This window comes from Malaclemys terrapin, chromosome 6, assembly GCF_027887155.1.
Source record: "Malaclemys terrapin pileata isolate rMalTer1 chromosome 6, rMalTer1.hap1, whole genome shotgun sequence".
Lineage (NCBI taxonomy): Eukaryota > Metazoa > Chordata > Testudines > Emydidae > Malaclemys > Malaclemys terrapin.
The window spans coordinates 114,228,201-114,249,926 of record NC_071510.1 but is presented as its reverse complement, the minus strand read 5'-3'; the positions used below and the strand labels follow the sequence as shown (position 1 = coordinate 114,249,926).

General features: G+C 39.6%; 1 protein-coding gene across 5 annotated transcripts in view; it reads left to right on the top strand.

Annotated features, from left to right (window-relative positions):
* The window catches only part of WDR7 (WD repeat domain 7), a 344,118-nt gene that overhangs the window by 140,999 nt on the left and 181,393 nt on the right, over nt 1-21,726 (top strand). For all 5 annotated transcript variants that reach the window (XM_054032283.1, XM_054032282.1, XM_054032281.1 and 2 more), the window contains one exon: nt 4,945-5,058. In XM_054032283.1, the coding sequence (XP_053888258.1) occupies nt 4,945-5,058 (114 nt within the window). The remainder of the gene's footprint in view (nt 1-4,944; nt 5,059-21,726) is intronic.

Genomic DNA, 21,726 nt, shown 5'->3' with positions numbered 1-21,726 from the left:
ACTCAATACATAAACTGGAGAGGTATAGTACTGCTATCAGTCCTGGGCAAAGTATTGGCTACTGTTATGCTGAATAGAATGAAAAAAACAGTGTATCGAATATTACGAAAAAAACAGGCTGGGTTTCATCCAGGTAGACGATATTATGAGCAGATATCCAGTCTTTGATATATGATCAAAAAAGCTACTGCTTGGCAAAAACCCATCTTATCAACTTTTTAAAAGTGTTTAGTAGTGTCCACAGTGAGACCCTGCGGAATATTGTTAAGAGCTACTGGATACCAGACAAACTGATCAACATATAAACTTCTCATTATGATGGAAGTAGATGTGCAGCAAGATCAGATACAGGTCAGCGTGAGTGGTTTGACAAGTTAGACAAGGGTATGTGTTATCACCAATCCTCTTTGCATTAGCAGTCGACTGGGTGATGAAATGAACAACAAAAGGCAGCATGCAGGTTTAAATGGGTAACAGAAACTAGTGACTCGCCATTGATTTACTGAGTACATAGTGAAACAGAATGGTTGTCCTTTCATCAGAGGTAGAACAGGAAGCAGCAAACATTAGATTGAAAGGTTTCAGAGTAGCAGCCGTGTTAGTCTGTATCCGCAAAAAGAACAGGAGTATTTGTGGCACCTTAGAGACTAACAAATTTATTAGAGCATAAGCTTTCGTGGACTACAGCCCACCCACTCTATATGCATCCGAAGAAGTGGGCTGTAGTCCACAAAAGTTTATGCTCTAATAAATTTGTTAGTCTCTAAGGTGCCACAAGTACTCCTGTTCTTTTTATTAGATTGAAAGTAAATGAAGAGAAAATAAAGATGTTTGAAGGTAGGAAACTGATGCCAAGGTATATGTGGACAGAAAAGAAATATAACAGTTCTGTTGTCTAGGAAGAGTGATGACATTTGAAGGAGATTGCGATAAAGATATTCATACTAGATTAGGAAAAGCAAACACCACTTTTGGAAGGATGAACAACATCTGATCAATTAGAGATCTCCACACCAAATGAAAGGTCAGATTGTACAGAGCACACCACTGTACAGAGCAGAGAGTTGGCCGATGGTAGTGGCTAACAAAAAGAGTGTGAGAGTAATGGACCTGATCGAGCAGTACATGTTAGAAAATATCAAAGAAAGAACGCTCAGACGGTTGGGACCTGTACACTGAATGGAAGATGGGAGACATGCTAAGAAAGCGTTGAACTGGATATCTGAAGGAGGAAAGAGAAAGTGAGACAAGCCAAGGAAGAAGTAGTAGAAGACAGTGACAGATGATATTGAATGAGCTGGCATCACTTGGTGATCTCAAAAGCACCCCAACCTGTTGCTCACTAATTGGTCTTTGGTGTACGTTAACATACGTGTGCTTGATCCTTTTACTTTTGGAAGACTTCAGTTATAAGAGCAGAAAAATACAAGTAAAATAATATTGCATTGCACAATATTAATGTATTTAAGTGAATGATAAATAGGTTAGACAGCTATATTGAATACTATGATTAATACACTTATTGGATATCAGACATTGGCGAAATCACTCATAGTAAAATAAGTTTTCCATTAGATTTAGTATTTTATTTGGCTTATTTTGAACATGCATTCAGGTTTTTGACATATATAAGACATACTTTTTAGGTGTTATTTTTAGCAATTATCTAGAAAGCACTGGAGTACAGGAATACATGTTCCTGATTACTGGATTTTCATTGAGCGGAAGAAATATTTTTTTGTATATCTGATGTAAACCAACACATGCCTGGGCATTCTTTTAATGTTGTCCATTTTATTCATCCTTATTAAGCCTAGGTATTGTAGCACATATCAAATGGAACATCACCCTCCTTTTGGTGACAGACAGATTCATGGTTGCCATAATGCTTATGCAAACCAATATTCACTAAGAGTGCTATCCAATAAAAAGTTACCTTTTGGGGCCACCATACCATAAGCTTCTGATAACTTATCCAGTTATACACCCACAGAGACTGTACCTTACTTGAGGAGGAGCTTCCATCTCCGAAGACGCTTCCTAATGCATTTTTCAGGATTAAGCAACCATTCAAATCTATCCTCTTCCTGGGATGGGAAAAGACATGGAAGAATTGCAGACACTGCCTAGCCCTGGGGTCTTAAGAGTCATGTTGGGGGATGCATCAAACATGTTTGCTGTGCCTGCTGACATCCTAATGTAGGCAAGTGGGTTCTCCATAGAGTGCTTAGGAATAAGTGGACCATATTCTAGATTGCTTCATGCAGAAGATGGAATTTATGAAGCTCCTTGTTGCAGAATGGTTTTATTTGCTTGCCTTTATGCAGAGGACCAATGTGTTCTCTGACTCAGTAGAGATGTGTATTCATATATGTTTTTGTTTATTCAGTGCATAGGTTATTATGATTATTTATATAGCCTAATAGGTGTGGGGTGGTGCTCTTTTATGGAGGGTTTGATTGTGACTCCATAGTTAAGGTTGCCTTCTCAAAGAGGCTGAAATTAGGGCATGCATTCCTGGGAGGGAAAGTGGTTTCCTACATGTTGATCTTTCTGTTGTAAATTCTACAAAAAGTTTATTATGTCTTTTGAGTTTTCTATGTAGTTTTTGTTTAGCTTTGTGTAATAGATCATTAACCGGAAGTGTTTGCAGTGGGTTTCTATCTGAAATCTGTGAGACTTTCTAGTTTTTTGTTGTAGATGTGCATCATTAAAACAATATGTATCTACACAAAATTGATCTTGAGTAGATATTGCAAAATGGGTAGTAAGAAAGAGAGAATGCAAATGGAGTGGAAGACTGCCTGAGATAGCAGGGAAGATTTGGGAAGACACTGGATAGCGATGAGTGAGAGGGATGGCAGCTCACTCACCATAGGGTTAAGTAGAGTCATTTCCCAACAGCCAAATGGAGAGGCTCAAATTTTTGCATTTATGGTTGAATTTAGAATGTCAAATGATAACTCACAAATTGGGTGTAGGCAGTTTCCCCTTAATGGCTCAAAAATTAGCAGGCAGATGAATTTTTCCCCACTAAAATCTCATTATATTTAAGCCCGTTTCATGATTTGGGGGAACCAATTCCTGACTTTTGAATACATGTATCTGGCAATACTGCTTCTATGTCCCTCAATACACTTATCACTTCTCTTTAGTCCTAGCCTTCCTTCTTGTCCTAGCTGTTAAAAGGTGTAAGGATAGGGACAATCTGGTGGGCAGAGAGCCCTTAAAAAGTAGCACTCCCAGTTCCATTACAAAGCCAGCACCTCTGTCTGACAAACTCCCCATGGTTCATCACGGGGAATTCCTCTGTGGCTGCCCAAGGATCCCATCTTTTGGCTGGGGGGATCATTGGTGTGAAGAGAGAAATCGGGATCGTGTAGATTTGCATGGGGATGTGACATCCACTGTTAAACTCTTTTTCTAAAATATGGAAGTTCACCAGCATTGTTAAGGTTGCTTCACAGGAAATGAAAAGTCAAGTTTCCTATATGCTTTCTAATCTTCCACTCATTCATACACCTTACCACTTCCACAATTACTGTACATCACAAACTACGTTAATTTTGTCCCGCTAGTAATGCCAGCCTTCCAGCACCTCCTTACCAGACTAACCCCTCGCAACACACCAAACTATTGCACTAAATCTGCACAACTAATAACATTTTGGGGGACAGGGGATATTCTGATGAAGGATGTGTGCCAGAGAGAAGGCTGAAAGATAGTCTGATGTGTTTGGAATGGGTAGTCTGGTAAAGGAAGCATTGAAATGCTCACATCCCTAGAGGAGCAGAGTTAAAGTTATGAACTGTGGTGTACATTAGTTGTGATAGTGGTAAGATAAAATTATAAACTTTATTTTTTAATAATGTACTGTGTTCCAAAGCTATTAATTTAGGTGGTCTTAACATGATCACTACTAGCAGGCTTAGTGAAGTGATACTAGTAACTGTTACTGATTTGGTTGTGTGTTCCGTCCTCTGTCTTTTCATTACCTTCTTTTATTACTCCATTCCTTCAATTTAAGGACAACCACTTATGGAGAAATCTTTTTCTTGTACTTTGGATTTAGAAATTAATTTTTCATGGTGCTCCTGATCATATTATTATGACAGCTGAACTAATATTTTGACACAGAATTTTGTTTTTATGTGTGGGTGGGTGGGTGTGTGTGTAAAATGTTTTTTTACACAAGAGTATACCACAGTGCGGCTGTCATGTTTTGTTTTTCATCAGAGACCTAGGAATTGCTGTATCCAACCAAACCAGTGATCTGTCTGTCCAGTATCCTGCCTTTGACAATGGCTTCAGATACTAGTCCAAAAATCCCGCCCCCAAAAAATCATCACGTGGGCAATTACTGAATAATTTGCCCATAAGGGCTATTTCTTTGAAACTATATTAGCCAGAAGTTGTCGTGCTCTGAAGCATGAGATTCCACACAACTTCCAAACTCTAGTTTTTAAAAATTCTTTCTGATGTAATTCTCAATGTTCTCATTATCCATGTAAATGTCCAATCCTTTTTATTGTTGAATTGCATCAGATGTACAAGAAATATATAAATGCCTTTAATGTTTCTTTTTAGGAGAAATCATTCCTATGTTTATATTTATAGAAAATTATATACCATTTTGTCACACTTAGAAAAAAAAATCTGATATTAATATATTTTAAAGAAGGCTAAAGGTGTGTCTATATTTTGCCTCCAAATCTCAATATTAAACCTGCTTCTATATGCTAATATAAAAGGAAGGAAAATTTGAAATTTTATTGGAAAGAAACTTTCCTTAGTGCTGATCAGAAAGAGTTATAAAGGTATTATTTCAAAGCATTGGCAATTCCTAGTGGGAGAAAATTAAGGTTGTTTGTGATTATAAATTCCAAAAAAAGATCAACTAAAAACAAAATAGTCATTTTTTTAATGTGACTGAATTTGTTTCAGCTGGAGTGACAGCGGAAGCCATTCAAACTGGTAGTGCAAGTCCAGATTCATCAGGGTCAGAAGTCAAAGTTCAGGAAGAAGAGCATGATCTTGTTGATGATGACATCACAGCAGGTGAGCATGAATATATTTAATAATACTACTAGATTCCTATTGTTGTCCCATTCCTTTTAAATCCTTTAGGCTAGTGTCTGCTTGGAGGGAACATGAATTTGAGCAAAACTCTTTAAGAACCCTTTCCCAAGAAAGTATAATTTGAATGTGTATTTTTAGTATGTTGTATATTTGTGAATTGGATCTAGTGATCTTTTATATTTAACATAGAATCTGAAAATATGAATTAGGATAAAATTTACTGTCAAGCAACAATTATCCTGAAGTACAAAGTACTTGGTTACAAGTATTGCTAAAAAGAAAATGTTTGTGTTGCATGAGGAAGATCATTGCATAAGACAAACTTTAATATTACAGGCTGAAAATTTGCATACTTTGCTTCCAGGGATGGGGTACATGTTGATTATGCCCTGACAATGTTAACTTCAACTTTGAGTGATGGTCCCTATGTATATTCCACATGAGTAGTCATACATGCCATGCACCCCAGTTTGGAAATTCTTCAAAGCAGTGTCCATTGACACACACATATGCAGTAGCTTCCCTCGTACTCCCAACCGAGTGTTGGTCGATGCCTCCCCAGTTCCTTCTTACTGCCGCATGTCCTAAGTTGGAATCATGTCCTCCTTCACTCTGTGCATAACCTGTATAAAGTAAGATGTTTGTACATAGTTTTATATCTTAGCTTATTAGTTATTGTATAGTATTGTTCCCCCCACCTCCCACTTAGTCCCAGTAGGAGGAAATCCTCTCTGGTCCTGGAAGATGGTTGAGAAGCTATGCTTACCATCCCTCCAGATATGACCCTCCCCCCCGGGGATAGTTGGTACCGATTTCCCTTGGGGGCCACCACGACTAATGGATCCCTCTATATTGGGGCCCTTGGGATCTCTGTGGCAGGTGCCCAAACCCCTGTCAGGAGTTGTACCACTCCTCCCCCTCTCGTCAGATGATTCCATCCGTGTATAAGCAGGAAGAGCTGGAACAAATTCCATTTGTACCAACAGTTCCGATGGGTGCCTTTTCATAATTTCCAGATGACGACATCGCTCCTGCATCAGATGGCCACCATCAATATCAGGAACTGTTGTAAGGAATCTCTTAACAATTTGCAGATCCCATTAGAAGAGGTCCAGGACCCTTAACACCATCTCTTGGACAATTTGCAACCACAGGGACCGACCAGGGTGGCCCTTCCAATTAACATGTCTATATTAGTACTGACCTTAGCAGTTTGGCACACACCAATATCTTGTGACTGTATACCTGGCCCCCCCCCAATATTATTTTATTCCTACCAAAGGAGGTGACTTTTTTCCCATCCTGCCCCAATTTGTTGGCAATACAGGCAGCTATGGAAAGAGCTTGGTTGCACTATCAGAAATCATCCCAACAGATAAGGGCTCAAAGAGACTGGATCTCTTGGATAGGAAGGTCTTCTCTTCTGCTGGTCTTCAATTTTGTATAGCTAATTATTAAGTTTTATTAGCAAAATATGAGGTTAGTGGCACAGTTGGTTCTCCAGGCTGCAATAGGTGCTGCAGATAGTGTCCAGAAGTTTGGCCACAGAACTGATCACATGAAGGGACTCGTGACTGTAGTCATCAGGCTTTCCTAGAGAGATCCAAAACACCTCCAAGACCTCTTCTTCAATGAATCCAACCTTCTAATGAAAATATGGATGAATTCCTGCACTCTCTAAAAGACTCAAGATCCGTTCTGAAATCCCTGGGGATTTACACTCCAGTCCCCCCAGAGGCAACACTAGAGACAGCCCTTTAGACCACGACCACCCCTGTGGCATGCTCCATATGTCCACCTGAGCCTCTGCATAAATGACAGAGAATTCAGGGGTCCCGTTTCATGGCTCCCTGTACTGCCACAGCCTCCACTTACTCCCAACCACAGGCCAGCAGTCATTTTTGACATGCAGGTCGAGACCTGCATACCACCCTCAATGGCACCTACTTCTTCTCCTGTCATCTTTGGAGGCCATCTTACTTTCTTCACCCACAGCTGGAACAAGATCACCACAGATAGTTGGGTCCTGCAGATTATCCATCAGTGATACTCCATAGAGTTTCTTTTCTTCTCTCCTCACAAACCATCTTCCTGATCCCTCTTCGGGGAGGGATCTCACCAGTTGATCAACAGGAAACGGAATACCTTTTACGCTGGGGGACAATAGAATGTGTCCCACCTCAGTATCAAGGCACAGGGTTCTACGCTCCATATTTTCTAATCCCCAAAAAAGACAGAGGGTGGAGACCCATCCTGGACCTTCGGCAATTCAACACCTTTATTTGAAAGCTGAAATTCAGGATGATTGCACTGGCATCTATAATCCCCTCCCTTCAGGAGGGAATGTGGTTTGCAGCTCTTGACAGGAAGAATGTATATGTCCATATAGATGTTGACCCGTCTCACAGGAAGTTTCTGTGCTTCATTGGCCAAGAGCACTACCAGTTTCATGTCCTTACCTGAGGGCTCGCTACAGCCCCGAGGGTATTCACTAAAGTTTTCACTGTGGTAACAGCCCAGATGCAATGCCAGGGTTATACAGTATTTCCATACCTGGATGACTGGCTCCTAGTGGGCTGATCTCATCAGGAGGTCATGTCAGCAATGGGACCTCTTCAGCACCTTCTTCCTACTTTAGGTGTTAGTACATTTTGTTACCTCCCAAGGACAATAACTTTTATGGAAGCATGGCTGTACTCAGTCTCTGCAAGAGCATTTCTTTCCATAGATAGGTTTTACACCGTTAGCAACCTGATCTTTTGCATCACCCCCAAACTATGGTGCGCTGGTGTCTTTCTCTGTTAGACTACATGGCTGCATGCACCTACATGATGCCGTTCACTAGATTCCACTTGCAGTGCCTGCAAGCTTGGCTCCATTCGACCTACCAACCACATAGGGATCGCATTGACTCCAAGGTCACAGTTCCCACCAGAGTTATGACCTCCCTTGCTTGGTGGTCTAACCCAAACAAATTCATGGTGGAACTCCCTTCAACCCTCCCATACCAAGCAAGGGCCACCATCCTGACTGATGCCTCCCTTACAGGGTGGGGTGTTCACCTGGACTACCACAATGCTCAGGGCACCTGGACCCTGTGTGCATTCAGACAATGTACAGTCAATCTATGGAACTCCTTGCCAGAGGATGTTTTGAAGGCCAAGACTATAACAGGGTTCAAAAAAGAACTAGATATGTTCATGGAGGATAGGTCCATCAATGGCTATTAGCCAGGATGGGCAGGGATGGTATTCCTAGTCTCTGTTTGCCAGAAGCTGTGAATGGGCCACAGGGGATGGATCACTTGATGATTACCTGTTCTGTTAATTCCCTCTGGGGCACCTGGCATTGGCCACTGTGGGAAGACAGGATACTGGGCTAGATGAACCTTTGGTCTGACCCAGTATGGCCGTTCTTATATTTTTAAAAGAGGCCGGGCTACACATAAACTTACTGGAAGTGAGAGCAGGCCACCTTGCGTGCAAGGCCTTCCTTTCCCTCATATGCTTACTCCATGTAAAAATAGCATCAGACAATATCACCACAGTGGTCTATATAAACAAACATGGAGGAGAAAGATCTCATCCCCTCTACCTGGAAACAGTTAGACTTTGGAGGTGATGTATCAGAAACCACATTACGATACAAGCTGCATACCTCCCGGGTATTTACAACTTCCTATCAGAGAGGTTAAGCAGAAGCTTTTCTGACCACAAATGGGAGCTCCATCACACAGTTCTAACCAACATATTAGCACATATTCCACTAAGGGACCTCTTTGCACCTCAGACGAACAGAAAGCTTTCCATGTATTACTCCAGGAGAGCCACGGGCTGCAGTTCCCACGGTCATGCTTTCCTGCTGTACTGGACAAATAATGTCAGATATACCTTTTGACCCAACTACCACAGATTGAACAGAAGCTCCATGGCGACATAGCCACCATCCTCCTCTTAGCACCCTACTGGTCCAGGCAGTTCTGGTTCACAGAATTCCTAAAGATGTCCACACACCTATCTATCAGGATCTGCCTATTTTAGGACCTCCTAATCCAGAATGGGGGAAAAATCAAGCACCCCAACCAAGGCTCACCCCACCTCACAGCCTGGTATTTGGATGGACGTCGGAAATAGAATGCTAATGTTCCACCCCGTTCTGGAAATCCTTAACCAAAGTGAAAAAGATTCTACTAGATCCCGCTACTTGGCTAAATGGCATCAATTTTTGGCCTGGGCACATCGCCACCAATATTCACTTGATACTGTGGGCATTCTAGTTATCCTAGACTATCTCCTTTCCTCAAATAGTTCAGGTCTGGCCCCTAGTTCGCTATAGGGGCACCTAGCAGGGATTAGTGCCTTCCTCTCTCCGGTTGAAGGATGTTGTGTCTTTACATACCTGGCTACTGTACGATTTATGAAGGGCTTGATCAGGACCTTCCCACCAATCATTAAACCTACACCTCAATGGGACTTTTACCTTGTTCTGTAAACACTCACAGGTCTGCTCTTTGAAACTATCACAATATGTGCCATGACCCACTATCACAATGTGGCAACATGACCCATGAAGGTGGTGTTTTTAGCAGCCATCACTTTGGCCAGAAGGGTCAATAAGCAAGAAGCCATGATGGCAGACCCTCCTCATACAGTATTTCACAAAGAGAAGATCTCCCTAAGATTACTTCCAAAATTCCTTCCCATGATTTTTTCTGAGTTCTACATCATTACACTTACCTGTATTTTTCCTGAAACCCCATGCTTCTTCCAAAGACAGGAGACTTCACTCTCATCGTCAGGCATGCCCTGGCATTCTACCTGCAAAGATCCAAACCCATTAGAAAATTTGAGACTCTTTGTTGTCATAGCAGAAAGATTGTATGGACAGCCCATATCCTCACAGAGGATTTCCAAGTGCGCTTCAGGATGCATCGTAGAATGCTACAAAAGAACAAACAGAACCCTCCTCCTGGGGTATTATAGCTCACTCCATGTGGTCTCAGGTGGCCTTCACAGCATCCTTATCAGATGTTCCATTACAGGAGATTTGCAGAGCGACAACTTGGAGCTTCGTCAACCTATTCACCACACACTACAGTCTAACTCAAGCTGAAACTGCAAATGTAGCTGTAGGAATGGCAGTACTACAAGCATTTCTGCTACCATCTTCCTCACACCCTCCCTTCCGTCTGAATACTGCTTGCCAGTCGCCCACATGTGCAATACACATAGGGACCATCACTTGAAGAAGAAATGAAGGTTATTTACTGTAACTGGAGGTGTGGTCTCTATCTGTATTCCACTGCCCGCCCTCCTTCCCTTCCACTTCAGATCCTGTTGGATCGTGGTAAGAAAAGGAACTGGAGAAGCGTTGACCCTCTTATAGCCTCAGTCGGGAGCATGAGGGAAGCTTTTGCGCATATATGAGTCAGTGGACACTGGTTTGAAAAATTTCCAGACTCAGGCAAATGGCATGCATGCCTACACGCGTGCCATACAGAGAGAGATCACACTTCACAAAGAACCTCCAGTTACTGTAAGTAATCTCCATTTCTGATCTGACTGCTAAATTATGAAGCAAAAAAATGCCCTCTATTATTAATATATGAAATCACCGATTGTAAAATTGCAACTTGTGGACATAGTCAGCCTCTGTTGTTGTAATAATCCAGTATCTTGGTTCTTCCCATCTCCATCTAACAACCTCTTTCAACTGAAAGTATTTCAAACCTTTCCACTGGGAAAAGAAGCTAAGGGACCCTAATGATCTCCCTAGACAACTGTAAAACTGTCATTTTGTGTGGGGTTGATCCACATGTAGCAAACATATAGTTAATTAACATGGGATCTTCTGTTTTGTCCCCATTTATCTCCTATTATGTTAGAATATAAACATGTTGAGAGAATGAATTTATTCTTGTTAATAGGCTCTCTGACGAGAGAAGTTCTCCAATGTAGTCAGGTCCATATGAAGAAGTGTGGGTTGAAAAGTAACTAGTAATTATTTCAGAAGCCTTTGAGGAACTGAAATCATTTTTAATGATTCACAAGCAGAGAAATAGTACTATAATAGTTGCAGACGGAAACAAAATAGCCATGTCTTCTGTAATTATATTTGCTAGAAAATTCCTATTACTGAGCAAATTTTACCCTGTTCAGTTATTTTGCGTTATACATGTTCTCAGCTAGTGTCTTAAATCTGGCAAGATCTGGTATGTTCAGCTTACTGCCCGTGAGATGAAATGGCTTATTTCTTAGCAATTATGGTTAATTAAAGAATTGTCTTTGTGACGTGTTGATCTTTCACTATTTGACTTATATATGATATTGAGGGTTTTGAACAAATAAGCACTGTTTAAATCCGTGCACAGCAGGTTGAACTACAGTATGTTAAAGATATACAGTACCATCATAACTTGTCACCACTGGTAGATTTTATTGTAGGCAAAGTTGATGAAGTCTAAAGAGTTCTGGTGTATTTAGTTCAAAATATATTATGACTGGCCATAAAAATAAGCAAAATATACAGTATTGCTCTCTTGAATTGAATCTTTCCTTTCATGCCACCTTACGTGCAGTGTATTAAGAAGGAAGAATATTCAATATCCTCAGAATTTAAATAGCTAAAAGATTTTCTTAACACACCATCAAAGCAACTAGGATACCACAGTTTATAGATTGTGTAAGTTACCTTTAGTTTGTGTGACTTGATTGAGCTGTGTATGGATTTTGTGAGGGTTTAAAAGAAAACTATATTTATTTCTATTGACTAGAAGCCTATGTAAATTACATTATGAAAAATCTGATCGGCATGCTGACAGAAACCTGTATCAAGAAGAGTACATTTATTTTGGGAGCATCGAATGGTTGGAGCATTTGTTCTATAGGGCTTTATGGGCAATGTAGCTAGTAGATTTCTTGATTATCTGTCTGATTTTCACAATAACTAAAAGGAATATGCTTATTCATTTTTTTCTTCCTTTATAAAGGAAATCGTTACTGCATAATTATTTTTGCCAGTTTGTATGCATTATAAGTTGTAAATGTAATATATGTAATATGCAGAATGTATTTCTAGCATTGTTTAATAGCAGTATAATTATTCTTATAAAAGCCAATCATCAATGAAAAATGCTGTTATGCTTAAGGCATATCTAAATGTAATTAAATCCACATTTAATAGAAAGTTTACTATTATGAAAATGAAAACAAATTAATGAAAGTTAGGAGTACTAGAATGTAGATTCACAAGGAAATAAAGACCTCTTTCTTCAATCAGTATTCCCTTTGCCTATCTACTGTTTTCCTACTCCTTGACTCTCCTATCCCTAGAGTTTCCCTTCTTCCTTCCCTGAAACTGTTACTGTAGTGTCAGATAGCACTATTGTGAGCATTGAATGTTGCAGCTGATAAAAGGTTTTGAAGGGAAAGGGAAGCAAGTTTATGAGGAAAGGGAAGAGACAGAAGATTAGACTGTCTCACATCGGAGAAATTCTAAGACGTGAGCGTGCTTTAGCTTTGTGTTACGCTCAGCATTTTCAGGCCAGGAGACCGTAGTACATGATTGAAGTCCGTCTGCAATGATGGGCCTTGGTCAAAAGTAGTAAGGGTTCCTGGTTAGTTCACTACTGGTACAATTTTATGATTTGTGTTAGGTAATTAGGATACTTGTGGCATAATTTTATAATTTATAGTTTAAAAAAATGGGACCAAAAAAATCTCTCATCTACATATTGAAAGTGATTGACTTACAAAGGTAGAAAGACAAAGCTAAAAGCTGTGTAAATTAAGTTTATGATCACTTGAATATATTTTTTTTCCCCAAAAGAATAGTTCTAACTGGGGAATGGGAGTAAGAAAAAATAAAATTGAGCCTTGAATGAAACAATTTAAATCTCACCTTGTCATCTTAAAAATATGATGCAGCTTCTTTTTCTGCCTGTCTTTTTAAAGCTAATATCTATTGATCAGCTGCACAAAGTAATGCTAGTATGCAGTGGTCAGTCAACAGGAATTTCTTCAGTCCAACTTGACATTCACCAAACACTTTCATTTATCTAATTTTTTTAAAAGGATCACTTTCACATCAATCCTTTTAGAGATTAGGACATTCTAGTTTAGGCAGTTTAAAAAAATTGCTGAAGCCTATTTCAGAAAAAATACTTTTACTAATATACTAGACTGTGTGTTAAGCATTTAAAAAAAATCACTTACAGTAGTCCTCAGGGAAATTGGATCTGTTTTTAAATATACTGAACATAAATGTTTTTAAGTAATATTCTTTCAAAACAGTAGTATTATGTACATTATCTTTCATGGCTGGAATGATTGCTCTATTGCAGTTATCCAGTAAAATGTTTCAATTTTGCATGGATTGAACATACATTTTAGATCAAATCATAAGCATTATGATTTTGCAATTTATAACAATTCCTACTTGGGCAAAAAAACCACTGGCTTCAGTGGTCAAGACTTCAGGATTCAGAATAGAAGTCAGATGACTTTGAAAACCCTATATTCTAAATATATTGTAGATTTCAAGATGTGGGGACTTGAAAAAAAATGTATTAACCTGATCACTTAACCCTTCCCCCTTCCCCACACCGTATATCCTAATTATGCAAAACAGAATGAGTTTATCTAGAATGTCAGAAAGCTTGAAGAGAAGACACTAGTACAGATAAATGAGATAACCAGCTGTAATAGTTTTAGTTTTTTTGTGAAAGAGACAAGAGCTTTGTTTATAAATCAAATATCTATTTGTCAAAATATATTTGCCTCTAACCAGAACATTGTCAATATAATGCACTGTTTCTTCCATTTAATGTAACACTTTTTAAAATGTTAGTGTATATTTTTCCCTGAGTGCTAAAAGAGAAACAAAATAATTTTAACATCAATTAGATCTCTTTTTCATTTAGAAATGTACATATACACTTTTAAGGAGTGCTACTGCTGAATTTTGAGGGTCTGTACTGCAGTGTCTGTATAAATGGTTTTAATCCACCACTTGTTCAATATAGCAAGGACATAGATGACCATATAACAGGGGTAAAGGATCAAATGTCACTGACATTGTCAAAAACAGACAACATGATACTACATCAGTATCTGTTGACAAATTCAGCTGCTTACAAAGAAAGCAATATAGAGATATGTGGAATGTAAAGATAACTGTCTTAAACATCCATAGAATTTACTGTAGTGGAAATTGTCTTGAAAAGAAATTCTCAAGAAGTAAAACTGCAATAAGAATTAAGAACCTCTATGATATACATGTTTCAGAGTAGCAGCCGTGTTAGTCTGTATCCGCAAAAAGAACAGGAGTACTTGTGGCACCTTAGAGACTAACAAATTTATTATAGCATAAGCTTTCGTGGACCTAATAAATTTGTTAGTCTCTAAGGTGCCACAAGTACTCCTGTTCTTTTTATGATATACATATGTTTCATCAACCAGAAAATGATTAACATGGGTCCTTGTGATCTGTGTCTTCATTAGTCTTTATGCTTTTTAGAATTAGAGCCACCTGCTGCTCTCTAATGTAATTTAATTACTATCAATATATACAGAAGGTAGACTTCATAAATAGGTAGATCTTTCTGGGCTTGAAAAATGTGCTGAGCACTCAATAAATAGCGGATTACATCCACTAGCCAGAGGCTGATGTGAAAGATAGTGGAGGGACTACTCTAAATCTCTAATGGCATCAACCCTTATGGAATCCCACCCTACATCTTTAGTAGATATTAAATGTCTTGATCCCTTTGGTGCCTGGAATTCCCCTCCTCCCCCCCCACTACCCCTCTCTGTTCTTCCTTCGTATACTGTCGTGAGATGTTTGGCTGAGTGTGTGTTCTTTCTGCGTGCTGTAATGACTCTGTCCAGATAGCCCATACAGCAGGCTCCGATCGAACAGCCCAATAAATCCACAGACTCAGTTCGTAGCGAAAGAACTTGGTCAGGTTTGTTGTTAACGAAGCATGGTCCTAATGTCCTGGCTCAATGGTTACAGGCACACTAACTCATGTGTGTCCCTTGCAACGGACTAGCTCAGTTATTGGTGGGACTTTCCATTATACCCTAGGCCAGCCAAAGACACTTCCTCTGAGATACCTCTTTATACACCGATACAAAGAAGTTTTGTATTACTCCTGACGTATTTGGGTGCCACCCATTACCTTGTACATGCTGGTTTGATTAAAACATCTCTATCCATTATGCTGTCATCCTGACCTTATCTTTAGGATGGGTCAGTCTGTTCCTGTTATCTTTGGGGAATGTGTTTGGTATCAGGGTGTTCTGGTACCACCTTTCTGGAACGTGGTTTTTTTTGCATATATATTTTTATGCCTAGCACTACTTAGGAATGTGTGTTTCTTCAATATCAACCCTGTTCTTGCCAGATTCTGTGAGCAGGGCCTGCCTCTTGCTCACAACTTAACTTTGCTGTATGTCAGCCAAGTTTTGACTATTTTACCTCAGGCCTGATACCAGGCCTCAGATACATGGGCTTATGTTTCAGGCCCTCTTCTTACTACACATACTAGTGCCATTTGGCGGGTACAAGAAGGGCTGTCTACGCAATTGTGTCCCCTCATCTAGTCTCTTCGCTGCAGCAGGGAGTAATTGGTAGTGGAAGTCCTTAGCTCCCCTATCCCTCCATCAGCCTCTGTTTTTGGTCTCTCCTTGTGACAGGTACTGCAGGTCGTCCAGGAACTAGATACAGTGGGGGGCAATTTGATGCAGATCCTAGGGCTGTAAACAGCTCCAGTGAAATACAATACCTGGGTGGTTTGGGTATACTAGTTCAGACTGGGTTTCAAGAGACTCAATGACAAAGAAAGGACTTGGGAAATAAAAGGTGAGTTTGAACTGACAGAGAGGCCTTCATGATGATTCAATAAATAGACATGACCTTTTGTTTAAGGAGAGGTCAAATCCTGTGGAAGGGTTGGAAGGGCTTGAACCTGCCAGGGTTGCCATATATGGGCAACTTCTTTTATATGTTTTCTCTGTATGCTTTTGTTCTTAAATGTGCTCTGCTTTGGAAAAGCTATGTGGTCATTTGTAACTGCTGGTAATAGCTCTTGGAGAGAAAGCAAAGCACAGGGACTGGAGGTAAATCGGACCTGCTTGAGATAATCACAATTCAACTGCAGGCAGCTGCAGACTAAAATCTAGTCTGGAGAGAGAAGGGATATGTGGGTCCTTGCTCACAGAGAGGTGTTGTTAAAGGCCTAAAACCTGAGAAGGCATTCTTTGAGCACACCACAAAGAGGATTAAAGGGGACACTCCTCCCCACTGAATAACTCCTCTGTCTGCCTCTGTTTATGTTCAGAGCTTTCCCAAGCAGCTGTGTAGCTGTAGCTTGACAAACCTATGATTATGATCAGATGCACTGGAGCAGTGTGTCTGCAGACTCAGTAAAATAGCAGTGCATCCGTTCACATTCTGTTCGTATGTAGTGGGTTGTTTCTTTTTTTTTGCAATCAATAAAGAGCTACAAACATGCACACACTATCTATCTAATATGTATACATATATTTTTAATTCAAGCTTAGATTCTGAAAATGTGATGGACTAGGTCCTCCCACTTTTCAAGAGAAGTTTCCTGCTTAGTAGGGCTAGGTAAATCAGTGGATTTTTCAGCTGTATTAACTCTATTTTACTACTTATATATACTCAACTGATTCACAGTAGCTCTTTTGAACTATTATAAAAGTGTTTTAAAGCATTCTTCAAAGAGCTATAGTCCTGTCAATGAGTACAGATCTAATTTGGAAATCTGCTTTAAAGCTATTCATATTCTGTCCCTTTTCGCTCCAAGCAGTAAATACAGAGGTGTGACAAATATATACAAGCAATCCTAAAATTATTGCTCACTATAGCCATTTGTCCCATCCTTAAACAATTAACCTCCACCCTCCAAAAATGTCCTGCTTTTATCAGTATCTCTATTGCATCTGCAAACTGCCTGCTGGATTTTTGAAGTACAAGGCTACTAGAAGACGCCTAGAAAGGTAAATAATAAATACATGAATGAAGCAATTTTTGAATGGTTACTGTATATTTAAATATTGAAAATAACCATATGCAGTGTATAGCAGTGTAACTGAAGGAAGACTCTTAGTCTGAGACTGAATATTGATTTTTGCACATCACTGCTTTCTGAGGTCCCTACTTACAAAACATTTATATGTCCCTTCTGGTTGAAAGATTATGGGAATTGGCACCATATTAAAGTGCAAACTAAATCTAGAATGCAAAAATTCACTACTTTTTACATGAACTATAAAATACCTAATTTGTGGATCAGACAGTGATTCTTATCTCTTCTATGTGGTATAGATATTATTTTCACTAATAAAATATACATGTTCATCAGACTTTCCACTCGTGAATTTATAAAATGTTTAAATATTATTCCTTTTTATCTTGGGTGTATTATTTTTGATATAAAGTTCTCTCTGATGACATTGCCTTCACTGATTCCAGTGACTGGAGTTTGCATATTGTGCCTCACAGACCCTAAAATTCTTGAACGCAGGTAGCCCTTGGATGGGGCCACATACCACCGTAGAATAGTAGGACTGGAAGAGACCTCGAGAGGTCATCTAGTCCAGTCCCCTGCACTCATGGCAAGACTAAGTATTATCTAGATCATCCCTGACAGGTTTTTCATAGAATATCAGGGTTGGAAGGGACCTCAGGAGGTCATCTAGTTCCACCCCCTGCTCCAAGCAGGACCAATCCCCAGGTTAGACACTTTTGTCTAACCTGATCTTAAAAATCTCCAATGATGGAGATTCAACAATCTCCTGGGCAGTTTATTCTAGCGATTAACCACCCTGACAGTTTTTCCTAATGTCCAGCCTAAACTGCCCTTGCTGCAGTTTAAGCCCCTTGCTTTTTCTCCTATCCTCAGAGGTTAAGGAGAACAACTTTTCTCCCTCCTCCTTGTAACAACCTTTTATATACTTGAAAACTGTTATCATATCACCTCTCAGTCTTCTTCTCCAGACTAAACACACTCAATTTTTTCAATCTTCCCTCATTCGTCATGCTTTCTAGTCCTTTAATCATTATTGTTGCACTTCTCTGGACTTTCTCCAATTTGTCCACATCTTTTCTGAAATGTGGTGCCCAGAACTGGACACAATACTCCAGTTGAGGCCCAATCAGCTCAGAGCAGAGCGGAAGAATTACTTCTCATGTCTTTATTACATCACTCCTGCTAGTACATCCCAGAATGATGTTTGCTTTTTTTGCAACAGTGTTACATTGTTGACTCATATTTAACTTGTGATCCACTATGACCCCCAAATCCCTTTCTGCAGTACTGCTTCCTAGGCGGTCATTTTCCATTTGGTATGTGTGCAACTGATTGTTCCTTCCTAAGTGGAGTGCTTTGCCTTTGTTCTTATTGAATTTCATCCTGTTTACTTCAAACCATTTCTCCAGTTTATCCAGCTCTTTTTGAATTTTAATCCTATCCTCCAAACACTTGCAACCCCTCCCAGTTTGGTATCATCCACAAACTTTGAGTGGACTCTCTCTGCCATCATCTAAATCATTGATGAAGATATTGAACAGAACCGCACCCAGAACCGATCCCTGTGAGATTTCGCTCGATATGAGCTTCCAACTTTGACTGTGAACCACTGATGATTACTCTCTGGGAATGATTTTCCAACCTGTTATGCACGCACCTTATTGTAGCTCCATCTTGGTTGTATTTCCCTGGTTTGTTTATGAGACAGTCATGCAAAATAGTATCAAAAGCCTTACTAAAGTCAAGATATACCACATCTACTAGTTTCCCCCATCCACAAGGCTTGTTACCCTGTCAAAGAAAGCTGTTAGGTTGATTTGATACGATTTGTTCTTGAGCTGACTGTTACTTATCACTTTATTATCTTCTAGGTGTTTGCAAAGTGATTGCTTAATTATTTGCTCCATTATCTTTCCAGGTACTGAAGTTATTAAGCTGACTGGTCTGTAATTCCCTGGTTTATCCTTATTTGCCTTTTTATAGATGGACACTATATTTGTCCTTTTCCATCCTCTGGAATCTCTCCTGGCTTCCATTACTTTTCAAAGATAATCACTAATGGCTCAGATATCTCCTCAGTCAGCTCCTTGAGCATTCTAGGATATATTTCACTAGGCCATGGTGACTTGAAGACATCTAACTTGTCAAAGTAATTTTTAACTTGTTCTTTCCCATCTCATTTTCACTGGCATTTACTATGTTAGATATCCAATCGCTACTAACCTTCTCGGTGAAAACTGAAACAAAAAAGTTATTTTCTGTTATTGTTTTTTTTACCCCTCATTGAGTAATGGACCTACCCTGTCCTTGGTCTTCCTCTTGCTTCTAATAGATTTGTAGAATATTTTCATGTTACCCTTTATGTCTCTAGCTAGTTTAATCTTGGTTTGTTCCTTGGCCTTTCTAATTTTTTTCCCTACATCCTCATGTTATTTGTTTATCTTCATCCTTTGTAATTTGACCTAGTTTCCACTTTTTGTAGGACTCTCTTTTGAAATTCAGATAATTGAAAATCTCCTGGTTAAGCCAGGGTGGTCTTTTGCCATACCTACTATTTTTCCTATGCAGTGGGCTAGTTTGCTCTTCTGCCTTCTTGAAATCCATTATCTTTATTGTAATGTGTTCTCTTCTACCATTCCTTAGAATCATGAACTCTACCATGTCATGATCACTTTCACTTAAGCAGCCTTCCATTTTCAAATTCTCAACCAGGTCCTCCCCGTTGGTCAAAAATCAGATCTAGAACAGCCACTCCCCCAGTAACTTTCTCCAACTTCTGAAATAAAAAATTGTCTCCAATACATTCCAAGAACTTATTGGATAATTTGTGTTCTGCTGTATTCTTTCCCCAACAGATGTCTGAGTAGTTGAAGTCCCCCATCACCACCAAGTGCTATGCTTTGGATGATTTTGTTTGTGATTTAAAAAAAGCCTCATCCAAATCTTCTTTCTGGTTAGGTAGATGGTCTGTAATAGACCCCTACCAAGACATCATCACCCCCCCTTTTTTTTTTTAACCCCTTTTTTCCTTACCAAGAGGCTTTCAAAAAGTCTATCTCCTATTTCCATCTCAACCTCAGTTCAAGTGTATACATTTTTAATATATAAGACAAGACCTCCTCCCTTTTTTCCTTGCCTGTCTTTCCTGAGAAAGCTGTACCCTTTCATACCAATATTCCAGTTATGCATATTTGTGATGCCAACTATGTCATAGTTGTATTTATCAACAAGCATTTCAAGTTCTTCCTGGTTATTCCCCATACTTCTTGCATTAGGATACAGACATCTAAGATACTGATTTGTTTCCTCCCCTATGTTCTCTCTTGTCTCTCCCTTATTCCTGCAATAATGGCCCATTCTCCCCCCAGATTCTGACCCTTCTCCCAGATCCCCATGTTTTTGACTTGCCTGTGGGCTTTTGTCACCTTCCCCTGTCGAACCTAGTTTAAAGCCCTCCTCACTAGGTTAGCCAGTCTGTATCCAAATATGCTCTTCCCCCTTCCTCCAATAGGTGAATAGGTGGATCCCATCTCTGGGTGGATCCCACCTTTGCTTAGCAGCCCTTCTTCCTGGAACAGCATCCTGGGATCAAGTAAGCTGAAGCTCTCCTGGAGACAACATCCTCGCAGCTAGGCATTCATCTCCAGGATGGTCTGTCTCTGTCATGTACACAAAAAAAACTTGTCAAGATTTAAAAAGGCCTGTTGCCCCTTCATCCTTCAGTCTTTGTCTGATCCAAGAAAATTCAAAAAGGGAGGATCAGGGGGGTGAATATGAATCTATGAATGAAATATAGTCAGAAAACTCAGATTTTCAATTAACCTAGTTTACTGCCTTCATATATATCAACTCTTAGGCTTTGTCTGTACTAGGCTTGAAAGTGTGGTAAACTGCTGTTGCTTAGAGTGAAAGCCTGTTGTGATATACAATGCCTAAATCCATGTACTACACCCATCTTAACACATGGATTACATCTGTTGCTTGTATAGTTAGCTTGTTGGCAGTTCCTGGGACAAGGGTTCTTTTTTAGCTCCGACTGTGATCCATTTCAATCTGCCACACCACTTACTCAGCGTGTATGGGAAGCTGGAGAAAATCAGCAATAGTAATCTATTTGAGGAAGAAGGCATTGTCTTAAATTTAAGAAAGGATTATAAGCAAATTCTTCCAAAGTTGGTCGTAGTTTCAAGAGAGTAATGGTAAGTAAAAATATGTATCAATCTCCACATGCCCACTGTAAATCTCAGGAATGCAAATATTTATCTGGGCAGGTTGTGGAAGTTGCCATAGCTGTGGAAGTTGCCATAACTGGCTTTAAGGCTCTTTCATACTGGAAAAGCTGCCTGCAAATTATATGTCTGAATTCAAAGGACAGTGTGTTTGGCCAGACCCTACAGATACAGTCTTTAATGGCTTCTAGAAAGACCCAGTCTTATCAAAACCCCATCAAACTCATGTCTTCAACCTTTTCCCAAAACCTTGTAAATAGATTATCTTTTTGGTATGCTCTAAAAGTCAATATATTTGGTCTGTTTCAGACTAAGGAGGGGAGCAAGTTCCAGCGTCAAGGGACCCATTTGGAAAACACCCTG